The sequence below is a fragment of the Pristiophorus japonicus genome, chromosome 26 (genome assembly GCF_044704955.1).
Source record: "Pristiophorus japonicus isolate sPriJap1 chromosome 26, sPriJap1.hap1, whole genome shotgun sequence".
In the NCBI taxonomy this organism is placed as follows: Eukaryota; Metazoa; Chordata; class Chondrichthyes; family Pristiophoridae; genus Pristiophorus; species Pristiophorus japonicus.
The window spans coordinates 18759518-18781520 of NC_092002.1; the positions used below are offsets into that span (position 1 = coordinate 18759518).

At 45.2% G+C, this 22003-nt stretch overlaps 1 protein-coding gene across 1 annotated transcript in view; it reads right to left on the minus strand.

Moving 5' to 3' along the window:
* The window catches only part of LOC139239227 (cation channel sperm-associated auxiliary subunit gamma-like), a 210025-nt gene that overhangs the window by 74541 nt on the left and 113481 nt on the right, over positions 1 to 22003 (minus strand). Inside the window, exon 3 of the mRNA XM_070867911.1 lies at positions 10938 to 11067. Coding sequence (XP_070724012.1) covers positions 10938 to 11067 — 130 coding nt within the window. The remainder of the gene's footprint in view (positions 1 to 10937; positions 11068 to 22003) is intronic.

Genomic DNA, 22003 nt, shown 5'->3' on the forward strand with positions numbered 1-22003 from the left:
ACATCCCCAGCATCGAAGCATTGACCACGCTCGATCAGCTCCTATGGATGGGCCACATTGTCCGCATGCCTGAAACAAGCACTCTATTCCAAGCATCATCACAGCAAGCGAGTCCCAGGAGGGCAGAGAAAATGCTTCAAGGACATCCTAAAAACCTCCTTGAAAAAATATAACATCCCCACCAACTCTTGGGAATCCCCGGCCCAAGACCGCTCAAAGTGGAGGAGAAGGCGAGTTTCTTCGTCGGGAGCAAGCAGAAGCCAAGCACAAACAGCGGGAAGAGCATACAACAAACCAAGCACCCCACCCACCAGTCCCTTCAACCACCACCTGCCCCACCTGTGACAGAGACTGTAGATCTCGCATTGGTCTTAGCAGTCACCTTAGAACTCATTTTAGTGTGGAAGCAAGTCATCCTCAACTCCGGAGGACTGCCTAAGAGGTGAAACTAGGAATGGGAGGTGTTCCTCATGTTTGGTACAGATTGTTGATATGAGTGATTGGAGGGGGGAGGAGTCATGCATTGAGAAGTATATGAGGCTAGTGGTGCATTTACTGACATTGACCAGTGGTCTGAGGTCATGAAATTTCTTTGGGTACTGGAGCCAGGTCATGGGGCCAACACTGCTGGGATAACCTTCGTAATCTGATCCCACATCCTTCTTTCTGGAGGGCCGCCTGGCCCCTATGGGTGTAGGACCTCTCTTGCAGTGTGGATCCCCTGCACAAAGCTGAAGTGCTGTGTGCTAGACCCTGGGTGCCCCTTCATTGCTGAGCTGTTTGCATTCGTGCTAAAGCATTTGTCAGTTTTGTTCGCATCTGGAGAACAAATTAAACAGAAGAACATAATCTGCCCTTTTCTACGAAAACTTGCAGAAAACATCAATGCAAAGGCTGTAACATCTGTTGCATAAACTGAAATGCCGTAGAAGCACTAATAAGAATGCTTCTTTTTTCAATGGTGACTGAAAGGTCAGTATTGTGACATTACAAAAATTGTAATTTTTTATAATCTTTTTATAATGTTTTGGCTCTATCAAGTCTTTGACCAGCATGACCGTAAAGTATAAACCTCCTTTGAGATGTTGCTGATTTGATTTAGCCGAGTGTATTTTGAGTTTTTCCTCTCTACTTGGTTGGGTTCCATAATAAAATGAAGTCTGTTGTAATTAAAGTTCATGCAGGTCAACAGCACTGCAAATTTAAAAATGATCCAATACTACAAATGTCTCAGCAACTCTGTCCAATGTAGCTGTGCACAGACCAGGAAAGATCTAGATTCAATCCCTATGGGTGCTAAGTTAGCTGATCTCAGCCGGGGTAGTGGTTGGATTGCTGCAATTGAGCGCAATGTCCTTGGTTAGGGTGGGGAAAATGGTTCTGTGCCTCCCACTGGAAGCACACACATGGTAATCAATTGGAAATAGATCAAATTCAGCTGTGATGTTTGCCATGAGAGTAGCTAGCTTGTTGACCTTATAATCAAGGTTTACAGATGAAGAATGACCAATTGAAATGTATTGCTGGAACCATACCCCAGCAGCGCCTTCTGGAGAGCAAATTGGTGGGGAAAATAGGCAAAAACTATGACCTAAACACGGTATTCACAAAGTATTTTAAAATAGTAATTTTTAATAATAGTTATTTTTTTACTGTCGCCACGAAATTCTAATAGAAACTATAAAGATTGTTGATTTTTATACCTGCAACATTATATTATAACAATGTGGTTAAGCTACACAGAAATAAAAGCAATGGGGTAGAAATTGTGATGTGTCATGCACGATGGGTCCAGAATGGGCAGCGTGAAGTCCAATTTAGGTTTGTGACATAACACATCGGAAGTGCAAGCAACTTTATATTAGTCTATCCATTTGATAGGCATCCCCAATAGCCGCCTGGAGCAAATGCAGGCAAAATTTAAATATTATAAACAGGGTCCTGTGCCAAAATTAAGGCCATTTCCTAAATATGATGTCTGTGCACACTTCAAACATCATTTCCTTAACCTGCCCAGCACATCATGACAGCAACAGTCCAGAGCAATTTTCAGAAGCGTTGTTTAAAGGGATCCTTGCCTCCATTAAGACAAGTCTCTGGTTCATCAATTTAGACTGCTAGGGAGCTTTTAGGCCAAATTTCGGATATTGTTTGGCTATTAAATAGGAGTTTGCGGTGTGCCACTGATTTTTGGACACTTGCTGGACATGGACATGCTACTGGGTTTACCCTCTTGCTGCTCCCAAATGAGAAGGAGCAGTAGCAAGGACGGCAGCAAAGACATGCATAGGCTCGAAGAGGGCGAAGGAGGCAAGGGCGTAGGAGGACTTGCAGCATGTGGATCTTCAGGAAACGAACATCATATTTGGATCTCACGATAGTAGTGTTTAAGGTAGCTGTGTTTTAACAGGGAGACAATCACGTACCTGTGCCACCTGTTGCAGCGAACATTTGAGCCCAAAACTAGGACAAGGTCACTGTGGGTCTAAATATTTATGCTTCTGGCTCCTTCCAAACTGGTTTCGAGGACATCAGCAACATTAGTCAGTTTGCTGTGCAGACGGTGATCAGGTAGGTCACTAGTGCACTATATTTGTGAGGGTATAACAGTTCATTACCTTCCCCAAGGAGGCGGATAAGCAAGAAGAAAGAGCACTGGGACTTTCCCACATTGCTGGATACCCACAGGTTCAGGCTTCACCCACTGCATCAGTGAGTCATGCAAATCTTTATCCTCATTTCCTGGCAGTAGTCGAAACACTTTTATACTGTATTAGTTCTCAGTACCCCTTCTGTTCCCCGGGTGGCAGGAAGGCTTCTGGGATAAAAGGGATATCCTCTAACCAACTGGCTTATGACCTTTCAGAAACAGGGCACAGACGCAAATCTCCGATATAATGAGAGCCATACATCAACAAGGGTTCGCTTTGAGCAAACCATTGACATACTAAAGTGGAAGGGTCCTTCAGTGCAGCTCAGAAAGAGATTTAAGGTTCATTTTTTGCATGCTTCACAACATAGCTATTCATAGGGGGGTTGCCTTGGAGCCCCGAGGAGGAAGTAGTAGAGCAGGAAGATGAAGAAGGGGATGAGGAACTGGAGGAAGAAGAGAGCACGGCCCAGCAGTTCGTTTCCCGAGCTGTAAGGCAGGAATTTATTGAGAAGAGATCAATCCCTCTCTTGCTCCCAGCACCAACACACCCTCATTCCATTTGACCCATTCCTCATACCCACCATATTCATACCATCAAACTATACGTTTATAAGAACATAAGAAATAGGAGCAGGAATGGGCCATACGTCCCCTCGAGCCTGCTCCGCCATTTAATACAATCATGGCTGATCCAATCATGAACTCAGGTCCACTTTCCTGCCCGCTCCCCATAACCCCATATTCTCTTATCGTTTAAGAAACTATTTCTTTCTTAAATTTATTCAATGTCCCAGCTTCCACAGCTCTCTGAGGCAGCGAATTCCAGATTTACAACCCTGAGAGAAGAAATTTCTCCTCATCTCAGTTTTAAATGGGCGGCCCCTTATTCTAAGATTATGCCCTCTAGTTCTAGTCTCCCCCATCAGTGGATCCTCTCTGCATCCATCTTGTCAAGCCCCCTCATAAGCTTATACGTTTCAATAAGATCACCTCTCATTTATCTAAATTCCAATGAGTAGAGGGCCAACCTACTCACCCTTTCCTCATAAGTCAACCCCCTCATCCCCGGAATCAATCGAGTGAACCTTCTCTGAATTGCCTCCAAAGCAAGTATATCCTTTCATAAATATGGAAACGAAAACTGCACGCGGTATTCCAGGTATGGCCTCACCAATACCCTGTACAACTGTAGTAAGACTTCCCTGCTTTTGTATTCCATCCCCTTTGCAATGAAGGCCAAGATTCCATTGGCCTTCCTGATCACTTGCTGTACCTGCATACTAACCTTTTGTGATTCATGCACAAGTACCCCCAGGTCCCGCTGTACTGCAGCACTTTGCAATCTTTCTCCATTTAAATAATAACTTGCTCTTTGATTTTTTTTCTGTCAAAGTGCATGACCTCACACTTTTCAACATTATACTCCATCTACCAAATTTTTGCCCACTCACTTAGCCTGTCAATGTCCTTTTGCAGATTTTTTGTGTCCTCCTCACACATTGCTTTTCCTTCCATCTTTGTATCGCCAGCAAACTTGGTTATGTTACACCCGGTACCTTCTTCCAAGTCGTTAATATAGATTGTTCTTCTTACATCAATAAGATTCTGAAGACCAACAGGTATGCCAAAAGAAAATCTTTTGCTTCACTACTCAACATACTCGACTGTTGATTTGCAAAAACTTACATGATTGATGTCTATCTACAAATTAGTGCCCGTCTTGTGCATGTATTTGCCTATTCGACTGGTCTTATGAGGTGCTTCCCCAGTGGCTTAGCTTGGAAGCTGGAAGGCTGCTGAACTTCCACAGATCATTTAAGATGGTTGTGGTTGGCAACCTCGAGAAGCTCTGGCAGTTGAGGAAATGTCTGCAGCCTGCTTCAGCTGAGGCAGTCTAGACAACTAGCTGTCTAGCACCAACACAGGCACTGGCTGAGAGGGTGATGAGCTAGCTATGATTCTAAGAGAGCAGGAGCCTTCTTCCTTGAACTCAGCACTCCGCTGCTCTGCACGAGAACAGAGTGCAAGCATGCTGGGAAGCTCTAGAAGCTTTTACACTGCACACTTTCTTTCAGTCTTTGTAAGGCAGAGAAGTCCTGGATGCCTGAGCCAAGATAGCAGCTATCTGAGCTGAGTGATTAAGGATGAAATCACTTCAATGATAAGAGGATATAACGAGGTAAGCAAGCAATGGAGACACTACAGGCAGATTTAAGAATTAGAAAATAATTTAAGACTGTAGTGAAAGTTGTGCATAGGCCCCCTGGTAGCTGTTGCGAAGCAGTAGAATGTATAAATACAGATATTAGCCTAGCATGTAGCATTCAGAGTGGTTTTAATGGGGGATTTTAACTTTCATATAGATTAGGATATGCAAACTAGCTCATGTCAGAAAGGTGTTCAGGATAGTTTTCTGCAACAATATGTTCTAGAAGCAATAAGGGGGAAGGCCATATTAGATTTAGTAATGAGCAATGAGCCAGATTTAGTTAATAGCCTAATGGTACATGAACATTTGTCTAATAGCTGTCATAGTATGATTGAGTCCAAAATAGTATTTGAAAGGAAGAAATTGAAACAGCTACTAAAATACTAGATTGAGGTAAGGCTGACTTCAATGCGATGAGACGGAGACTTTCCACAGTAAACTGGCTAAATCTGTTAATGAGTACAATGACAGATAATTAGTGTGTGGTCCCCCAAACATAATTTCACGTGATACAGAATCAGTTTATAGCCCCTAATGGGCAAGTGCTCTACTTGTGAAAAAAAAGGCCATGGATGACTAAAGAGGTAAGGGACAACATAAAACTAAAAGAAATACATACAAAAATGCAAAAACTAGTACAGATCCTGGTGACTGGGAGATACAAATAGAAACATAGAAAATAGGTGCAGGAGTAGACCATTCGAGCCTGCACCGCCGTTCAATAAGATCATGGCTGATCATTCACCTCAGTACCCCTTTCCTGCTTTCTCTCCATATCCTTTCATCCCTTTAGCCATAAGGGCCATATCTAACTCCCTCTTGAATATATCCAATGAACTGGCATCAACAACTCTCTGCGGTCGAGAATTCCACAGGTTAACAACTCTGAGTGAAGAAGTTTCTCCTCATCTCAGTCCTAAATGGCTTACCCCTTATCCTTAGATTGTGTCCCCTGGTTCTGGACTTCCCCAACATTGGGAACATTCTTCCCGCATCTAACCTGTCCAGTCCCGTCAGAATTTTATATGTTTCTATGAGATCCCCTCTCATCCTTCTAAACTCCAGTCAATACAGGCCCAGTCGATCCAGTTTCTCCTCATATGTCAGTCCTGCCATCCCGGGAATCAGTCTGGTGAACCTTCGCTGCACTCCCTCAATAGCAAGAACGTCCTTCCTCAGGTTAGGAGACCAAAACTGAACACAATATTCCAGATGAAGCCTCATCAAGGCCCTGTACAACTGCAATAAGACCACCTTGCTCCTATACTCAAATTTCCTAGCTATGAAGGCCAACATACCATTTGCCTTCTTCACCGCCTGCTGTACCTACATGCCAACTTTCAATGACTGATGTACCATGACACCCAGGTCTAGTTGCACCTCCCCTTTTCCTAATCTGCTGCCATTCAGATAATATTCTGCCTTCGTATTTTTGCTACCAAAGTGGATAACCTCACATTTATCCACATTATACTGCATCTACCATGCATTTGCCCACTCCCCTAACCTATCCAAGTCATCCTGCAGCCTCTTAGCATCCTCCTCACAGCTCACACCGCCACCCAGCTTAGTGTCATCTGCAAACTTGGACATATTACACTCAATTCCTTCATCTAAATCATTAATGTATATTGTAAATAGCTGGGATCCCAGCACTGAGTCCTGCAGCACCTCACTAGTCACTGCCTGCCATTCTGAAAATGACTCGTTTATTCCGACTCTGCTTCCTGTCTGCCAACTAATTCTCTATCCACGTCAGTACATTACCCCCAATACCATGTGCTTTAATTTTGCACACCAATCTCTTGTGTGGGACCTTGTCAAATAACAACAAAAGGTGATAAAACAGATAGTAAGAGCTACCAAAAGGGAATATGTAAACAAACTTGGAAAGGATATCAAAATTACCTCAATTTTTTTTTACAATTATATTAGAAGAAAGAGGATGGTCAAGAATAATTTGGGCTCCTTGAAAACTAATAATGGTGGTATTGTAAATGAAAATAAGGAAGTGGTGGACATTTTGAATAATAACTTTGCGTCAGTATTTACAGTCGAGGAACAGGATAGCTTGCCGGACATCCCAAGAAAACTAATATTGAATCAGGAACGGGTTCGCCAAAATTAACATAAAGAAAATAACATTAAAGAATAAAATTATGGCACTAAGGAATGACAAAAGCCCCACGACCATGGATTTAAAGGAAGTAGGTGAGAACTTTCCATATGCCCAAACTCTAATCTTCCAAAGTTTTCTCAATTCGGGAACTGTTCCTTTAGATTGGAAAATTGCTCATGTCACTCCGTTATTTAAGAAAAGTAAAAGAGGGAAACCAGGGAATTATAAACCAGCTAGCCTAACATATGCTATCGGGAAATTACTAGAATCTATAATTAAGGATAGAGTGACTCCATCAAAGTCCTGGGGGGTCACCATTGACCAGAAACTTGACTAGATCATCCACAAAATATTGTGACTACAATAGCAGGTCATTCTGCAGTGAGTGTTTCACCTCCTGACTCCCCAAAGTCTTTCCACCATCTACAAAGCATAAGTGTAATGGAATACTCTCCACTTGAGTGCAGTTCCAACACTCAAGAAGCTCGATACCATCCAGGACAAAGCAGCCCACTTGATTGGCACACTATCCACGACCTTAAACATTCACTCCACCGGCGCACTGTGTCTGCAGTGTAACTATTTCCAAGATGCACTGCAGCAACTCGCTATGGCTTCTTCGACAGCACCTCCCAAACCCACGACCTTTACTACCCCCTAGAAGGGCAGCAGGCGCATACGAACACCATCACCTCCAAGTCACATACCATCCTGACTTGGAAATATATCCCCGTTCCTTCGTTACTGGGTCAAAATCATGGAACTCCCTCCCTAACTGCACTATGAGAGTACCTTCACCACTTGGACTGCAACGATTCAAGGTGTCAACTCAGCAATTCCTTCTCAAAGGAAATTAAGGATGAGCAATAAATGCTGGCCTTCCCAGCGACACCCCCATCCCAGTAACGAATTTTTTAAAAAGTGAACATTTTCAGCTGATCAGAGAGAGCCAGAAAGGGTAGGTCATGCCTGACAAACCAATTGAATTTTTTGAAGAGGTGACTAAAGTAGTGGACAGGGGAATGTCTATGGATATGATTTGTATGAACTTCCTGAAGGCATTTGATAAAGTCCCTCATGAGAGACAGTTAACTGAAGTTGAAGCTCAGGGAATTGAAAGCAAATTATTAACCTGGCTAGGAAATTGGCTGAGCGGCAGGAAAGAGAGTAGGCATAATGGACAGGTACTCTAATTGGCAGGATGTGATTAGTGATATCCTGCAAGTTGTTGGGGTCTCAACTATTCACTGTATTTACTAACAACTTAGATGATGGGATAGAAAGCCACATATCCAAGTTTGCCAATGACACAAAGATAGGTGGCATTGTAAGCAGTTTATGCATGGAGGCATAAAATTACAGAATTATTAATAGATTAAACAAATGGGAAAAACCGCGGCAAATGGATTTCAATGTAGACAAATGCGAGGTTATCTTTGAACCGAAAAAGGATATATCAGTGTACTTTCTAAATGGTGAAAAGCTAGAAACAGTGGAGATCTAAAGAGACTTGGGGTTCCATATACATAGATCATTAAAATGTCATGGACAGGTACAGAATAATAATCAAAAAGACTAATGGAATGCTGGCCTTCATATCTAGAGGACTAGAATACAAGGGGATACCATACAAAGCCCTGGCTAGACCACCCCTGGAGCACTGTGAGCAGTTCTGGCATCACACATTGGGAAGGACATATTGGCCTTGGAGTGAGTGCAGCGCAGATTTACCAGAATAATACCTGGACACAAGGGTTAAATTATGAGCAAAGATTACACAAACTAGGGTTGTATTCCTTGGAATTTAGAAGGTTAAGATTTGATCCAAGTTATCAAGATATTTAGGGGAACTGATAAGAGTAGATAGAAACTATTTCCGCTGGTTGTGGAGTCTAGGACTAGGGAGCATAGTTTAAAAATTAGAGCAAGACTAAATTAGGAAAAATTTTTACACACAAAGGGTGGTACAAATTTGGAACTCTTTTCTGCAAATGGCAATTGATGCTAAGCCAATTATTAATTTTAATTGATTGATAGATTTTTGTTAACCAAAGGTATTAAGGAATATGGGGCAAAGGCGGGTATATGGAGTTAGGTCACCAATCAGCCATGATCTCATTGCACGATGGGATATGTTCGAGGGGCTAAATGGCCTATCATGTCAGAGCTGTCACTAGAGGTTTCACAGCAGTGGGTCTACCTTCAATGCTTATGGAGGTGACCACTCGCTCCATGTTTGACTAAATGGTTTCAATGTCTCCATCTGTACCTTGTACAGCAGGGTTAAGATGCAAGTTCTCCCTCCGGCAAGCTGTTTCCTGAGCTGTCCTATCGCTTTACCCTTGTTCATGCACACCCATGCTGGGTGAACCTCCACGTGCAGACCCATGTAGCCTAAAATCTGAACTATGTGCAGTGCCAGTCTCTGAGCTGGTGTGTGCAAGTGTACAGTCAAGTGCGCTTCATGTTCTGCAGTATTTCCCTCTTCTTCTTTCTCCTCTCCGAGCGTTATGTGCATCTGCTGGACCTGAAATGTAAGAAAGGGAGAAGAGTTAACAATTGATAGCAGGGGTAAGCAGAGATAGATGAGTAGCTTCTGAAAACAGCTGCAATCTGCCATGCATCATATGTAAGGTGGTTGAAAACCTGGAGGATTCATCCTCCAACCTTGCTAGATATCATGTTCCTCTCTGCCCATAATGTTCATGATCTGCTCTTCAAGTGAGGACAGCACATTGATGGAGCATGGCCCTTCTCATATGGCCACCTGCTCCCTGTTATTGTGTGCAGCTTGCCCTGCAAGGAAGAATGAAGTGTGTCAGTGCTAAGAGTAGTTTATTAGGGCACAATAGTGTTGTGCAAAACGGCAGAGATGTGAGGAGGTGAAGGAAAAAATGGTGCAGAGTGCTGCAGTCGGCAGAGTGTAGTGTGCTGCAGTGATTTCAGGAGAGTGCTGGTAATCAAGGGAGGAAAGGTAGTGCTGGGGAAACAGATGGAGCAAGGTCAATCATAAAGAAATGATAGATGAATTAGGAAGCTTACCTTGGCTATTCTCATGAGGTCAATGAACTTCCTACATTTCAGCCATGTTCTGGGGCCACAAATCCCGGCACTGAGACAATCGGCCCACTTGCACCAGATAGCTCGCCTAGAAATCTTCCTGCTTCCTGGTAGATAGAAAATTCCCCTCCACCTGCCAACCTCCTCCACCAAAACCTCCAAAGCAGTGTTCGAAAACTCCTGTGCCCGTCATTTTCCACAATCTTGTGTGATAGATGCCTGCAGCCTTAGTGCATCTCCCTTTTTAAGAGATGCAGCCTGACATTAAATTGTGTTACAAATGCATTTCATTCAACAACCTCCGAGTAGCGCCTTTTTAAAAAAATTAATCAGTTCCACGAATTTGGGGTCTTCTTTCCATTGATGTGATCAGGCGCACGCTCCAAGCGTGACGCCCATTCTTCACACAAAAACGCATTCAAAGGAATTTCTACCCCATTAAATAAAAATAATATTGCATTTTAATGTGTGTGCTTGTTTTAGTCAGAGGGGTTAAAATTGCTCTTTACTCGTAGTGTGAAATGGGCTCATAGTGAATCAGCAGCTTTTTTTACAGCATCCAATAGGGCGTGGTATAAAAAGGGCTGCCTTTTATGTATGAGCCCGTTTTGCACTACTAGCGATTACCAGTTTCAGTCCCATTGACCTTAAAATCACACTGTGAGATAATACATCCAAAGGCTTTTAATGAAATCCTTCAGTTTTAGTGATGGCACTAATCTGTTTAAAATAAGTGGAGGGCTAAATAGCAGGGAGAGGAATTCATGAATGCATTACGTGCCTGCACATCATCATTTCACAGCATAATTCCATGGCCATCATTCTTATGGAATGTACTTATTTGGATAAATATTTCAACAAAATAACAGAGGCAATTTTTGAATTTGTCACCATACGTCTTGTCTGGTATAGGGAAACCAATCTTATTGCTTGTGATAAGTGCTTCAGATACCACGGATCCATTCTTGAATGGCAAAGGAACAAACCATGCCACGCCACAAATCTCAGCCAAACATTTTGTATCTGCTAAAGAAAAACATAAAAGAAAGCTATAAAATAGTGTAGATCTGGTACATAAAGCCTTGGTACAACATGACTTGAGATAATCCAACGATATCATTCCCCCCAACAAAGGAATGCTTGCTTAAGGGACTCCAGGTTCATTGTCCACTACCGAGCTCTCCCATACACTTGTGAAAATCTTGTGTATCTGGTCGTGATTAGTAAGTTACACTGTACTGGCACTAAGGGAACTGACAGGAGGCATTATGGCAGTACTCCTGTCCTGTGTTATTTGCATATCATTTTGAAGCTCCCACCCACGCCCACCCTGATCTCCAGCAAAAATGTATGGGACAAATGGGGTAGAGATCCAATATCAGCTCTTTTTAGAAGTCGCTTATATCCTTTTAACTGGTGTTCAATGGCTGTAAATCATACAAATGGCTTCATAGTCTTAGGAAACTAAGAATACCCAAATCGCAGTTATGCAATGAGTAGACAAATCTAACAAAGGTATTAGATTTCGTGTCAGAGGTGATAGAAGTGGAGCTTACGCTCCCCAGCCACTTAGCAGGCTGTTGCTTTGATATAAGTTTATCTAGTACCTTGGGGCCTCCAGTAACAAACTATTACATTTGATGGAGAAGTTTAGGTCATTCAATGTAATATGATAACATCCGACAAGCATCCACAATAGTGAAAACAGAGTTCTAGCTGAACATAGAACATAAGAATTAGGAACAGGAGTAGGTCATCTAGCCCCTCGAGCCTGCAATTTTTGGCATGGTTTTTATTTCTCCCATTCAACAAGATCATGGCTGATCTGGCCATGGACTCAGCTCCACTTACCCACCCGCTCCCCATAACCCTTAATTCCCTTAATGGTTAAAAATCTATCCATCTGTGATTTAAATACATTCAATGAGTTCGCCTCAACTGCTTCCCTGGGCAGAGAATTCCACAGATTCACAACCCTCTGGGAGAAGAAATTCCTTCTCAACTCGATTTTAAATTGGCTCCCTCGTATTTTGAGGCTATGCCCCCGAGTTCTAGTCTCCCCGACCAGTGGAAACAACCTCTCTGCCTCTATCTTGTCTATCTCTTTCATTATTTTAAATGTTCCTATAAGATCACCCCTCATCCTTCTGAACTCCAACGAGTAAAGACCCAGTCTACTCAATCTATCATCATAAGGTAACCCCCTCATCTCCGGAATCAGCCAAGTGAATCGTCTCTGTACCCCCTCCAAAGCTAGTATATCCTTCCTTAAGTAAGGTGACCAAAACTGCACACAGTTCTCCAGGTGCGGCCTCACCAATATCCTGTACAGTTGCAGCAGGACCTCCCTGCTTTTGTACTCCATCCCTCTCGCAATAAAGGCCAACATTCCATTCGCCTTCCTGATTACCTGCTGCACCTGCAAACTAACTTTTTGGGATTCATGCAGAAGGACCCCCAGGTCCCTCTGCACCGCAGCATGTTGTAATTTCTCCCCATTCAAATAATATTCCCTTTTACTGTTTTTTTTTCCAAGGTGGATGACCTCACATTTTCCGACATTGTATTCCATCTGCCAAACCTTAGCCCATTCGCTTAACCTATCTAAATCTCTTTGCAGCCTCTCTGTGTCCTCTACACAACCCGCTTTCCCACTAATCTTTGTGTCATCTGCAAATTTTGTTAGACTACACTCTGTCCCCTCTTCCAGGTCATCTATGTATATTGTAAACAGTTGTGGTCCCAGCCCTCCCTGTGGCACACCACTAACCACCGATTTCCAACCCGAAAAGGACCCATTTATCCTGACTCTCTGCTTTCTGTTAGCCAGCCAATTCTCTATCCAAGCTAATACATTTCCTCTGATTCCGCGAACCTTTATCTTCTGCAGTAACCTTTTGTGTGGCACCTTATCGAATGCCTTTTGGAAATCTAAATACACCACATCCATCGGTACACCCCTATCCATCATACTCGTTATATCTTCAAAGAATTCCAGTAAATTAGTTAAACATGATTTCCCCTTCATGAATCCATGTTGCGTTTGCTTGATTGCACTATTCCTATCCAGATGTCCCGCTATTTCTTCCTTAATGATAGCTTCAAGCATTTTCCCCACTACAGATGTTAAACTAACCGGCCTATAGTTACTTGCCTTTTGTCTGCCCCCTTTTTTAAACAGAGGCATTACATTAGCTGCTTTCCAATCCGATGGTACCTCCCCAGAGAATTTTGGTAGATTATAACGAATGCATCTGCTATAACTTCCGCCATCTCTTTTAATACCCTAGGATGCATTTCATCAGGACCAGGGGACTTGTCTACCTTGAGATCCATTAGCCTGTCCAGCACTACACCCCTAGTGATAGTGATTGTCTCAAGGTCCTCCCTTCCCACATTCCCGTGACCAGCAATTTTTGGCATGGTTTTTATTTCTCCCACTGTGAAGACCGAAGCAAAATAATTGTTTAAGGTCTCAGCCATTTCCACATTTCCCATTATTAAATCCCCTTTCTCATCTTCTAAGGGAACAATATTTACTTTAGTCACTCTTTTCAGTTTTATATATCGGTAAAAGCTTTTACTATCTGTTTTTATGAGATTTAGAAGACTACTAAAATAAAGTTTATAAGGGGTGATTTTTCCAGTGCAAGACACCTAAGTAGTGACACTGATGCGAAGGACAGTGGAGCTCCCCAACCTCACTATTTAAATGTTTAAACCAGTCACATAATATCTGTGGTGTCCCAGCACCTTACTACAAAATCACACGAGGCACGTACTGCAGACACAGTCACTAAGTGACCTTAACCTTTATTCCCAGGACCAAGGAGTGATGACCCTGGGTGGGACCTCCCCTTTTATACCTGGAAACCCAGGTTAGGAGTGTCTCCCGCAAGTTCGCCCCCTGTGGTCAGGGTGTGCATTTCTAGGGTATAAGTAGAGTGCACAGGAGTTGCATGAGGGTTACAGTTACATGAAGGTTACCATTGCATGATGGTTACATACATGACATCACCTCCCCCCTTACGTCTTTTTGTTTCAAAGGTTAAGTCTTTCAGGTGGTCGACACTCTTTCGTGGAGCGCCGCAGTTGGAGCTCTGGTGGCTGAGCCTTGGCATGGGTCTCTGTCACCTGAGGTGATTCCGGCCTGTCCAGGCTGGCCGCAGGGACTGTGCATGCTGTGGAATGTCCTTGTTGCTCGTCCACTGGCAGTGGTGTGGGCGACATATCATGCTCTTCTTCAGGTTCCACCGTGTCTATGCTGAAACTTTTTTTTACTAGGTTCAAGTATTTGCGGCATATGTGCCCATGGTTTAGTCTGACCACTATGACCCTATTCCCTTCTTTGCCAATTACTGTGCCCTCAAGCCACTTGGGTCCCAAAGCATGGTTAAGAACAAATACCGGGTCATCCATTTGTATACACCTCCCCCTTGAGTTTCGATCATGGAACTCGGTTTGGGACTGGCGCTTGCCCTCAACAATGTTTGCCAGGGCTGGGTGAATGAGGGACAGCCGCGTTTTAAGCGTGTGTTTCATGAGGTGTTCCTCTGGCGGGACTCCCGTGAGCGAGTGCGGGCGGGACCTGTAGGCCAGCAGGAGGCGCGATAGGCGGTACTGAAGGGAGAGTCCTTGGATACGGAGTATGCCCTGTTTTATGCCTTGGACCGCACGTTCCGCCTGGCCATTGGAAGCCGGCTTGAACGGTGCTGTCCAGACGTGTTTGATACCATTGCCCGACAGAAACTCGTGGAATTCATGGCTGGTGAAACACGGGCCATTGTCGCTGACCAGGATGTCCGGCAAGCCGTGGGTTGCGAAAACCGTTCGCAGACTCTCCACAGTGATGGATGTCGTGCACGAGTTCAATATGATGCACTCGATCCACTTCGAGTATGCATCGACGACAATCAAGAACATTTTTCCCATGAACGGTCACGTCAATACATGACCATGGCCTGGTGGGCCAGGGCCACGGGATGAGTGGCGCCTCCCTGGGGGCATTGCCCAGCTGGGCACACTTCGTGCGCCTGCGAACCCAGTGTTCAGGTCTGAGTCAATCCCTGGCCACCATACATGTGACCGGGCAATGGCCTTCATTAACACGATGCCAGGGTGCTCGCTGTGGAGTTTCCTGATGAACGCTTCCCTTCCTTTCTGGGGCATGACTACCCGGCTGCCCCATAGCAGGCAGTCGGCTTGGATGGTGAGCTCATCCATCCGTCTCTGAAACGGTCTAACCTCCCATGTGCGGGCGCCCAATCCCCAGTCAGAACACATTTCTTTATCATGGATAGGAGAGGATCTCTGTTGGTCCAGAGTTTGATCTGGCGGGCTGTGATGGGGGAGCATGCGGTGTCAAAAGCCTCAACGGCCATGACCAGGGGGAGTGTTTGCTAGTGCTGTTGGGGAGGAGTTAAACTAATATGGCAGGGGGATGGGGGAACCAATGCAGGGAGACAGAGGGAAACAAAAAGGAGACAAAAGCAAAAGACAGAAAGGAGATGAGGAAAAGTGAAGGGCAGAGAAACTCAAGAAAAAGAACAAAAAGGGCCACTGTACAGCAAAATTCTAAAAGGACAAAGGGTATTCAAAAAACAAGCCTGAAGGCTTTGTGTCTTAATGCAAGGAGTATCCGTAATAAGGTGGATGAATTAACTGTGCAAATAGATGTTAACAAATATGATGTGATTGGGATTACGGAGACGTGGCTCCAGGATGATCAGGGCTGGGAACTCAACATCCAGGGATATTCAACATTCAGGAAGGATAAAATAAAAGGAAAAGGAGGTGGGGTAGCATTGCTGGTTAAAGAGGAGATTAATGCAATAGTTAGGAAGGACATTAGCTTGGATGATGTGGAATCTACATAGGTAGAACTGCAGAACAGCAAAGGGCAAAAAACGTTAGTAGGAGTTGTGTACAGACTTCCAAACAGTAGTAGTGATGTTGGGGAGGGCATCAAACAGGAAATTAGGGGTGCATGCAATAAAGGTGCAGCAGTTATAATGGGTGACTTTAATATGCATAGATTGGGCTAGTCAAACTGGAAGCAATACGGTGGAGGAGGATTTCCTGGAGTGCATAAGGGATGGTTTTCTAGACCAATATGTCGAGGAACCAACTAGGGGAGAGGCCATCTTAGACTGGGTGTTATGTAATGAGAGAGGATTAATTAGCAATCTCATTGTGCGAGGTCCCTTGGGGAAGAGTGACCATAATATGGTGGAATTCTGCATTAGGATGGAGAATGAAACAGTTAATTCAGAGACCATGGTCCAGAACTTAAAGAAGGGTAACTTTGAAGGTATGAGGCGTGAATTGGCTAGGATAGATTGGCGAATGATACTTAAGGGGTTGACTGTGGATGGGCAATGGCAGACACTTAGAGACCGCATGGATGAACTACAACAATTGTCTGGCGTAAAAATAAAAAAGGGAAGGTGGCTCAACCGTGGCTATCAAGGGAAATCAGGGATAGTATTAAAGCCAAGGAAGTGGCATACAAATTGGCCAGAAATAGCAGCGAACCCGGGGACTGGGAGAAATTTAGAACTCAGCAGAGGAGGACAAAGGGTTTGATTAGGGCAGGGAAAATGGAGTACGAGAAAAAGCTTGCAGGGAACATTAAGACGGATTGCAAAAGTTTCTATAGATATGTAAAGAGAAAAAGGTTAGCAAAGAGAAACGTAGGTTCCCTGCAGTCAGAATCAGGGGAAGTCATAACGGGGAACAAAGAAATGGCAGACCAATTGAACAAGTACTTTGGTTCGGTATTCACTAAGGAGGACACAAACAACCTTCCGGATATAAAAGGGGACAGAGGGTCTAGTAAGGAGGAGGAACTGAGGGAAATCCTTATTAGTCGGGAAATTGTGTTGGGGAAATTGATGGGATTGAAGGCCGATAAATCCCCAGGGCCTGATGGACTGCATCCCAGAGTACTTAAGGAGGTGGCCTTGGAAATAGCGGATGCATTGACAGTCATTTTCCAACATTCCATTGACTCTGGATCAGTTCCTATCGAGTGGAGGGTAGCCAATGTAACCCTACTTTTTAAAAAAGGAGGGAGAAAGAAAACAGGGAAGTATAGACCGGTCAGCCTGACCTCAGTAGTGGGTAAAATAATGGAATCAATTATTAAGGATGTCATAGCAGCGCATTTGGAAAGAGGTGACATGTTAGGTCCAAGTCAGCATGGATTTGTGAAAGGGAAATCATGCTTGACAAATCTTCTGGAATTTTTTGAGGATGTTTCCAGTAGAGTGGACAAGGGAGAACCAGTTGATGTAGTATATTTGGACTTTCAGAAGGCTTTTGACAAGGTCCCACACAAGAGATTAATGTGAAAAGTTAAAGCACATGGGATTTGGGGTAGTGTGCTGACGTGGATTGAGAACTGGTTGTCAGACAGGAAGCAAAGAGTAGGAGTAAATGGGTACTTTTCAGAATGGCAGGCAGTGACTAGTGGGGTACTGCAAGGTTCTGTGCTGGGGCCCCAGCTGTTTACACTGTACATTAATGATTTAGACGAGGGGATTAAATGTAGTATCTCCAAATTTGCGGATGACACGAAGTTGGGTGGCAGTGTGAGCTGCGAGGAGGATGCTATGAGGCTGCAGAGTGACTTGGATAGGTTAGGCGAGTGGGCAAATGCATGGCAGATGAAGTATAATGTGGATAAATGTGAGGTTATCCACTTTGGTGGTAAAAACAGAGAGACAGACTATTATCTGAATGCTGACAGATTAGGAAAAGCGGAGGTGCAACGAGACCTGGGTGTCATGGTACATCAGTCATTGAAGGTTGGCATGCAGGTACAGCAGGCGGTTAAGAAAGCAAATGGCATGTTGGCCTTCATAGCGAGGGGATTTGAGTACAGGGGCAGGGAGGTGTTGCTACAGTTGTACAGGGTCTTGGTGAGGCCACACCTGGAGTATTGTGTACAGTTTTGGTCTCCTAACTTGAGGAAGGACATTCTTGCTATTGAGGGAGTGCAGCGAAGGTTCACCAGACTGATTCCCGGGATGGTGGGACTGATCTATCAAGAAAGACTGGATCAACTGGGCTTGTATTCACTGGAGTTCAGAAGAATGAGAGGGGACCTCATAGAAACGTTTAAAATTCTGACGGGTTTAGACAGGTTAGATGCAGGAAGAATGTTCCTAATGTTGGGGAAGTCCAGAACCAGGGGTCACACTCTATGGATAAGGTTGTGAGCCATTTAGGACCGAGATGAGGAGAAACTTCTTCACCCAGAGAGTGGTGAACCTGTGGAATTCTCTACCACAGAAAGTTGTTGAGGCCAATTCACTAAATATATTCAAAAGGGAGTTAGATGAAGTCCTTACTACTCGGGGGATCAAGGGGTATGGCGAGAAAGCAGGAATGGGGTACTGAAGTTGCATGTTCAGCCATGAACTCATTGAATGGTGGTGCAGGCTAGAAAGGCCGAATTGCCTACTCCTGCACCTATTTTCTATGCTTCTATCTCAGCGCTTTGCTCCGACACCCCCTCAGTGGTGGCCATGGGAGCCTGCTGAGCACGTCAACGCAATTTTCGGTGCCTGGCCGGTGCCGTATGGTGTAGTCATACGCAGCCAGCGTGAGAGCCCATCGCTGTATGTGAGCTGACGCATTGGCATTGACAGCCTTGCTGTCAGACAACAGGGATGTTAATGGCTTGTGGTCCGTTTCTAGCTCAAACCGTCTACCAAAAAGGTACTGGTGCATCTTTTTACAACCGTAAACACAAGCGAGTACTTCCTTTTCGACCATGCCGTATCCACGCTCTGCCTGGGAGAGCGACCTGGAGGCATAAGCCACCAGTTGGAGTTGGCCGTCATCATTACCCTGCTGCAACACACTCCCAACCCCGTAGGCTAATGCATCTCACGTTAAAACCAGTTTTTTACCAGGGTCATACAAAGTCAACAGTTTGTTAGAACACAGCTGGTTCCTTGCCTTATTGAAAGCCCGCTCTTGACAGTCCCCCCAAAGCCATTCACAACCTTTATGCAGGAGCATGTGTAACAGCTCCAACAATGTGCTTAAGTTCGGCAGGAAGTTCCCAAAATAGTTCAAAAGTCCCAGGAATGATCGCAACTCTGATGTGTTGCCGGGCCTGGGCGCCCGGCGGATCGCCTACGTTTTAGATTCGGTGGGCCGGATCCCGTATGCTGCAACCCTCCTGCCCAAAAACTCGACCTCTGGGGCCAAAAACACACACTTGGCCTTTTTCAGCCACAAGCCTACCCGGTCCAGTCGGCGTAGCACCTCCTCCAGGTTGTGGATGTGTTCCTCGGTGTATCGGCCCGTTATACGATTGTTCCGGGGATTGATTTAAGCAAGCTTTCCATGTTTCTCTGAAAAATAGCTGCTGCCGAACGAATGCCAAACGTACATCTGTTGTAGATAAAGAATCCCTTGTGCATCGTGTTGGTGGTGAGAAGCTTAAATTCTTCAGCCAGTTCCTGAGTCATGTAGGCCGAAGTGAGATCCAACTTCGTGATCAGCTTGCCACCTGCCAGCGTGGCAAAAAAGTCCTCAGCTCTCGGGAGCGGGTATTGGTTTTGCAGCGACACTCGGTTGATGGTGGCTTTGTAGTCGCCACAAATCCTGACCGAGCCATCTGCTCTAAGGACAGGAATGATGGGACTTGCCCAGTCGCTGAATTTAAGGGCCGAAATTATGCCCTCTCTGAGCAGCCTTTCCAATTCACTTTCAATTTTCTCACGCATCACATACGGCACCGCTCTGGCTTTGTGGTGCACTGGTCTGGCGTCCGGAGTGATGCGAATCACTATTTTGGTGCCCTTGAACGTTCCGACCGGGTTGAAACAGTGACCCGAATTTTTGTAGGACCTGTGAGCATGAACTTCGCTCCACAGATGAAATGGCGTGCACATCCCCCCATTTCCAGTTCATCTCAGCTAGCCAACTCCTTCCCAAAAGCGCGGGGCCATTTCCCGGGACTATCCAGAGTGGCAGCCGGTTCTGCGATCCATTATGTGTTACCACCAAGTTTGCACTGCCTAGCACTGGGATAATCTCTTTGGTGTACGTCCGTAGCTGCGTGTCAATGCGTTCCAGTTTGGGCCTGCTAACTCTGTGTGGCCATAGTCTCTCAAATTGTTGGGCGCTCATAAGTGACTGGCTAGCTCCCGTATACAGCTCCATTAGCACCGGGATGCCATTCAATAAAACTTTCATCATCATGGGTGGCATTTCAGTGTATGAGCTGTGGATGTCAGCCACATGAACCCGTTGAACTTCAGCATCCATGGCTTTTCTCCAGGCATCATCCTGCATTGCAGACCCCTCGTCTGGTTCCTCTGTCTCGCAGATTAGCCTCGCTACAGCCTTTTTGCACATCCTGGCCAAGTGTCCACTGACGTTACAAATCGTACAGGTATATTTCTGAAACCTGCACCTCCAGCATGAGCTAAGATTGTTGTTAACAAAAGGACTGTTACCAGTCATTCCTCTCCGATTGCCCATTTGGTTGTTTCTAAGCTCTCTGACGGTGGGTGTTAATGGTCCCATCGCGGGATGCATTGTTTCTCGTGATGGCGTGAATTGCCGATCCCCTTTCCATTGTCCCTGTTGCGGGCCCACCTTCGAGTCAGTTGCTGTCTGGGCGGTTTCGAAATGCCCTTGCCTGCCTGCGGGGTCCCGAGCAGCGTTCACCATGTTAACCCCCTGGTCCATCACCACGTTGGGACCAGGGCTGCGCGCGTAATTTAGCTTGGTCTCTTCTTCCCGTGTCATGAAGGTCTGAGCTATCAATGCCGCTCTTTCTAAAGTCAAGTCCTTGGTCTCTATGAACTTCCTGAAAATCCTTGCATGACTAATGCCCTCAATGAAGAAATCCCTCAACATCTCTCCCCTGCAGGCGTCTGTGAACTTACCGAGACTGGCCAAGCGCTGCAGGTCCGCAACGAAGTCCGAGATGTTTTGTCCTTCCCGACGCCGGGCCGGGCCATGTGTACGCTACTCGCCAGCTTGAGATGCTCACTGATCAGCTGGCTGAGCTCTTCAAAGGACTTGTCTGCCGGCGTTTGGGGTGCAAGCAGGTCTTTCATCAGCGCATACGTCTGTGGTCCGCAGCTGGTCAGTAGATGCGCCCTCCACTTGTCAGCCGCTGCCGCTCCCAGCCAGTCCTTCATGACAAAGCTCTGCTGGAGTCTCTCCACGAAGTTGTCCTAGTCCTCACCCACACAGTAACGTTCCTCTGTGCTACCGGTGGCCATCCTCGTGGTTCGGTGATTCCCATTTCTCATCGCCAAATGTGGTGTCCCAGCCCCTTACTACAAAATCACACGAGGCATGTACTGCAGACACAGTCACTACGTGACCTTAACCTTTAATCCCAGGACCAAGGAGTGATGACCCTGGGTGGGACCTCCCCTTTTATACCTGGAAACCCAAGTGAGGAGTGTCTCCCACAAGTTCACCCTCTGTGGTCAGGGTGTGAATTTCTAGGGTATAAGTACAGTGTACAGGAGTTGCATGAAGGTTACAGTTACATGAAGGTTACCGTTGCATGATGGTGACATACATGACAATATCATTGCTCTGCACCTGGCAATTTTTCAACCCGACATCCTTGGATTGCAGGTCAGAAGTTCTTAAACTTACAAGCGACAGCGGTACCTTTGTCTGGACTGTTGAGTTATTTATAGTTCTTCTTTCGTCTGTATGCAGCAGCATAAGGCAACCCAGAGACTCTTATCTCCGCTTGCCGGGGTGGTCTGGGGTGAGGCTCAAACCCATGTCTAAAGGAAGAGAATGCAAAGTAGCGAGGCAATGCTTTGGGCTATATTTTCCACTTTTGTGCTTATCGCCCAAAAATGGGCGTTATTTCCTGCGTGGGCAGTAAAAAAGGGTTTTCAGATCGCCGGCTTCTCGCCCATTCTCAAAGCACCGAGTCTTCATTTTTTTAAAGTGGGCGTTACCG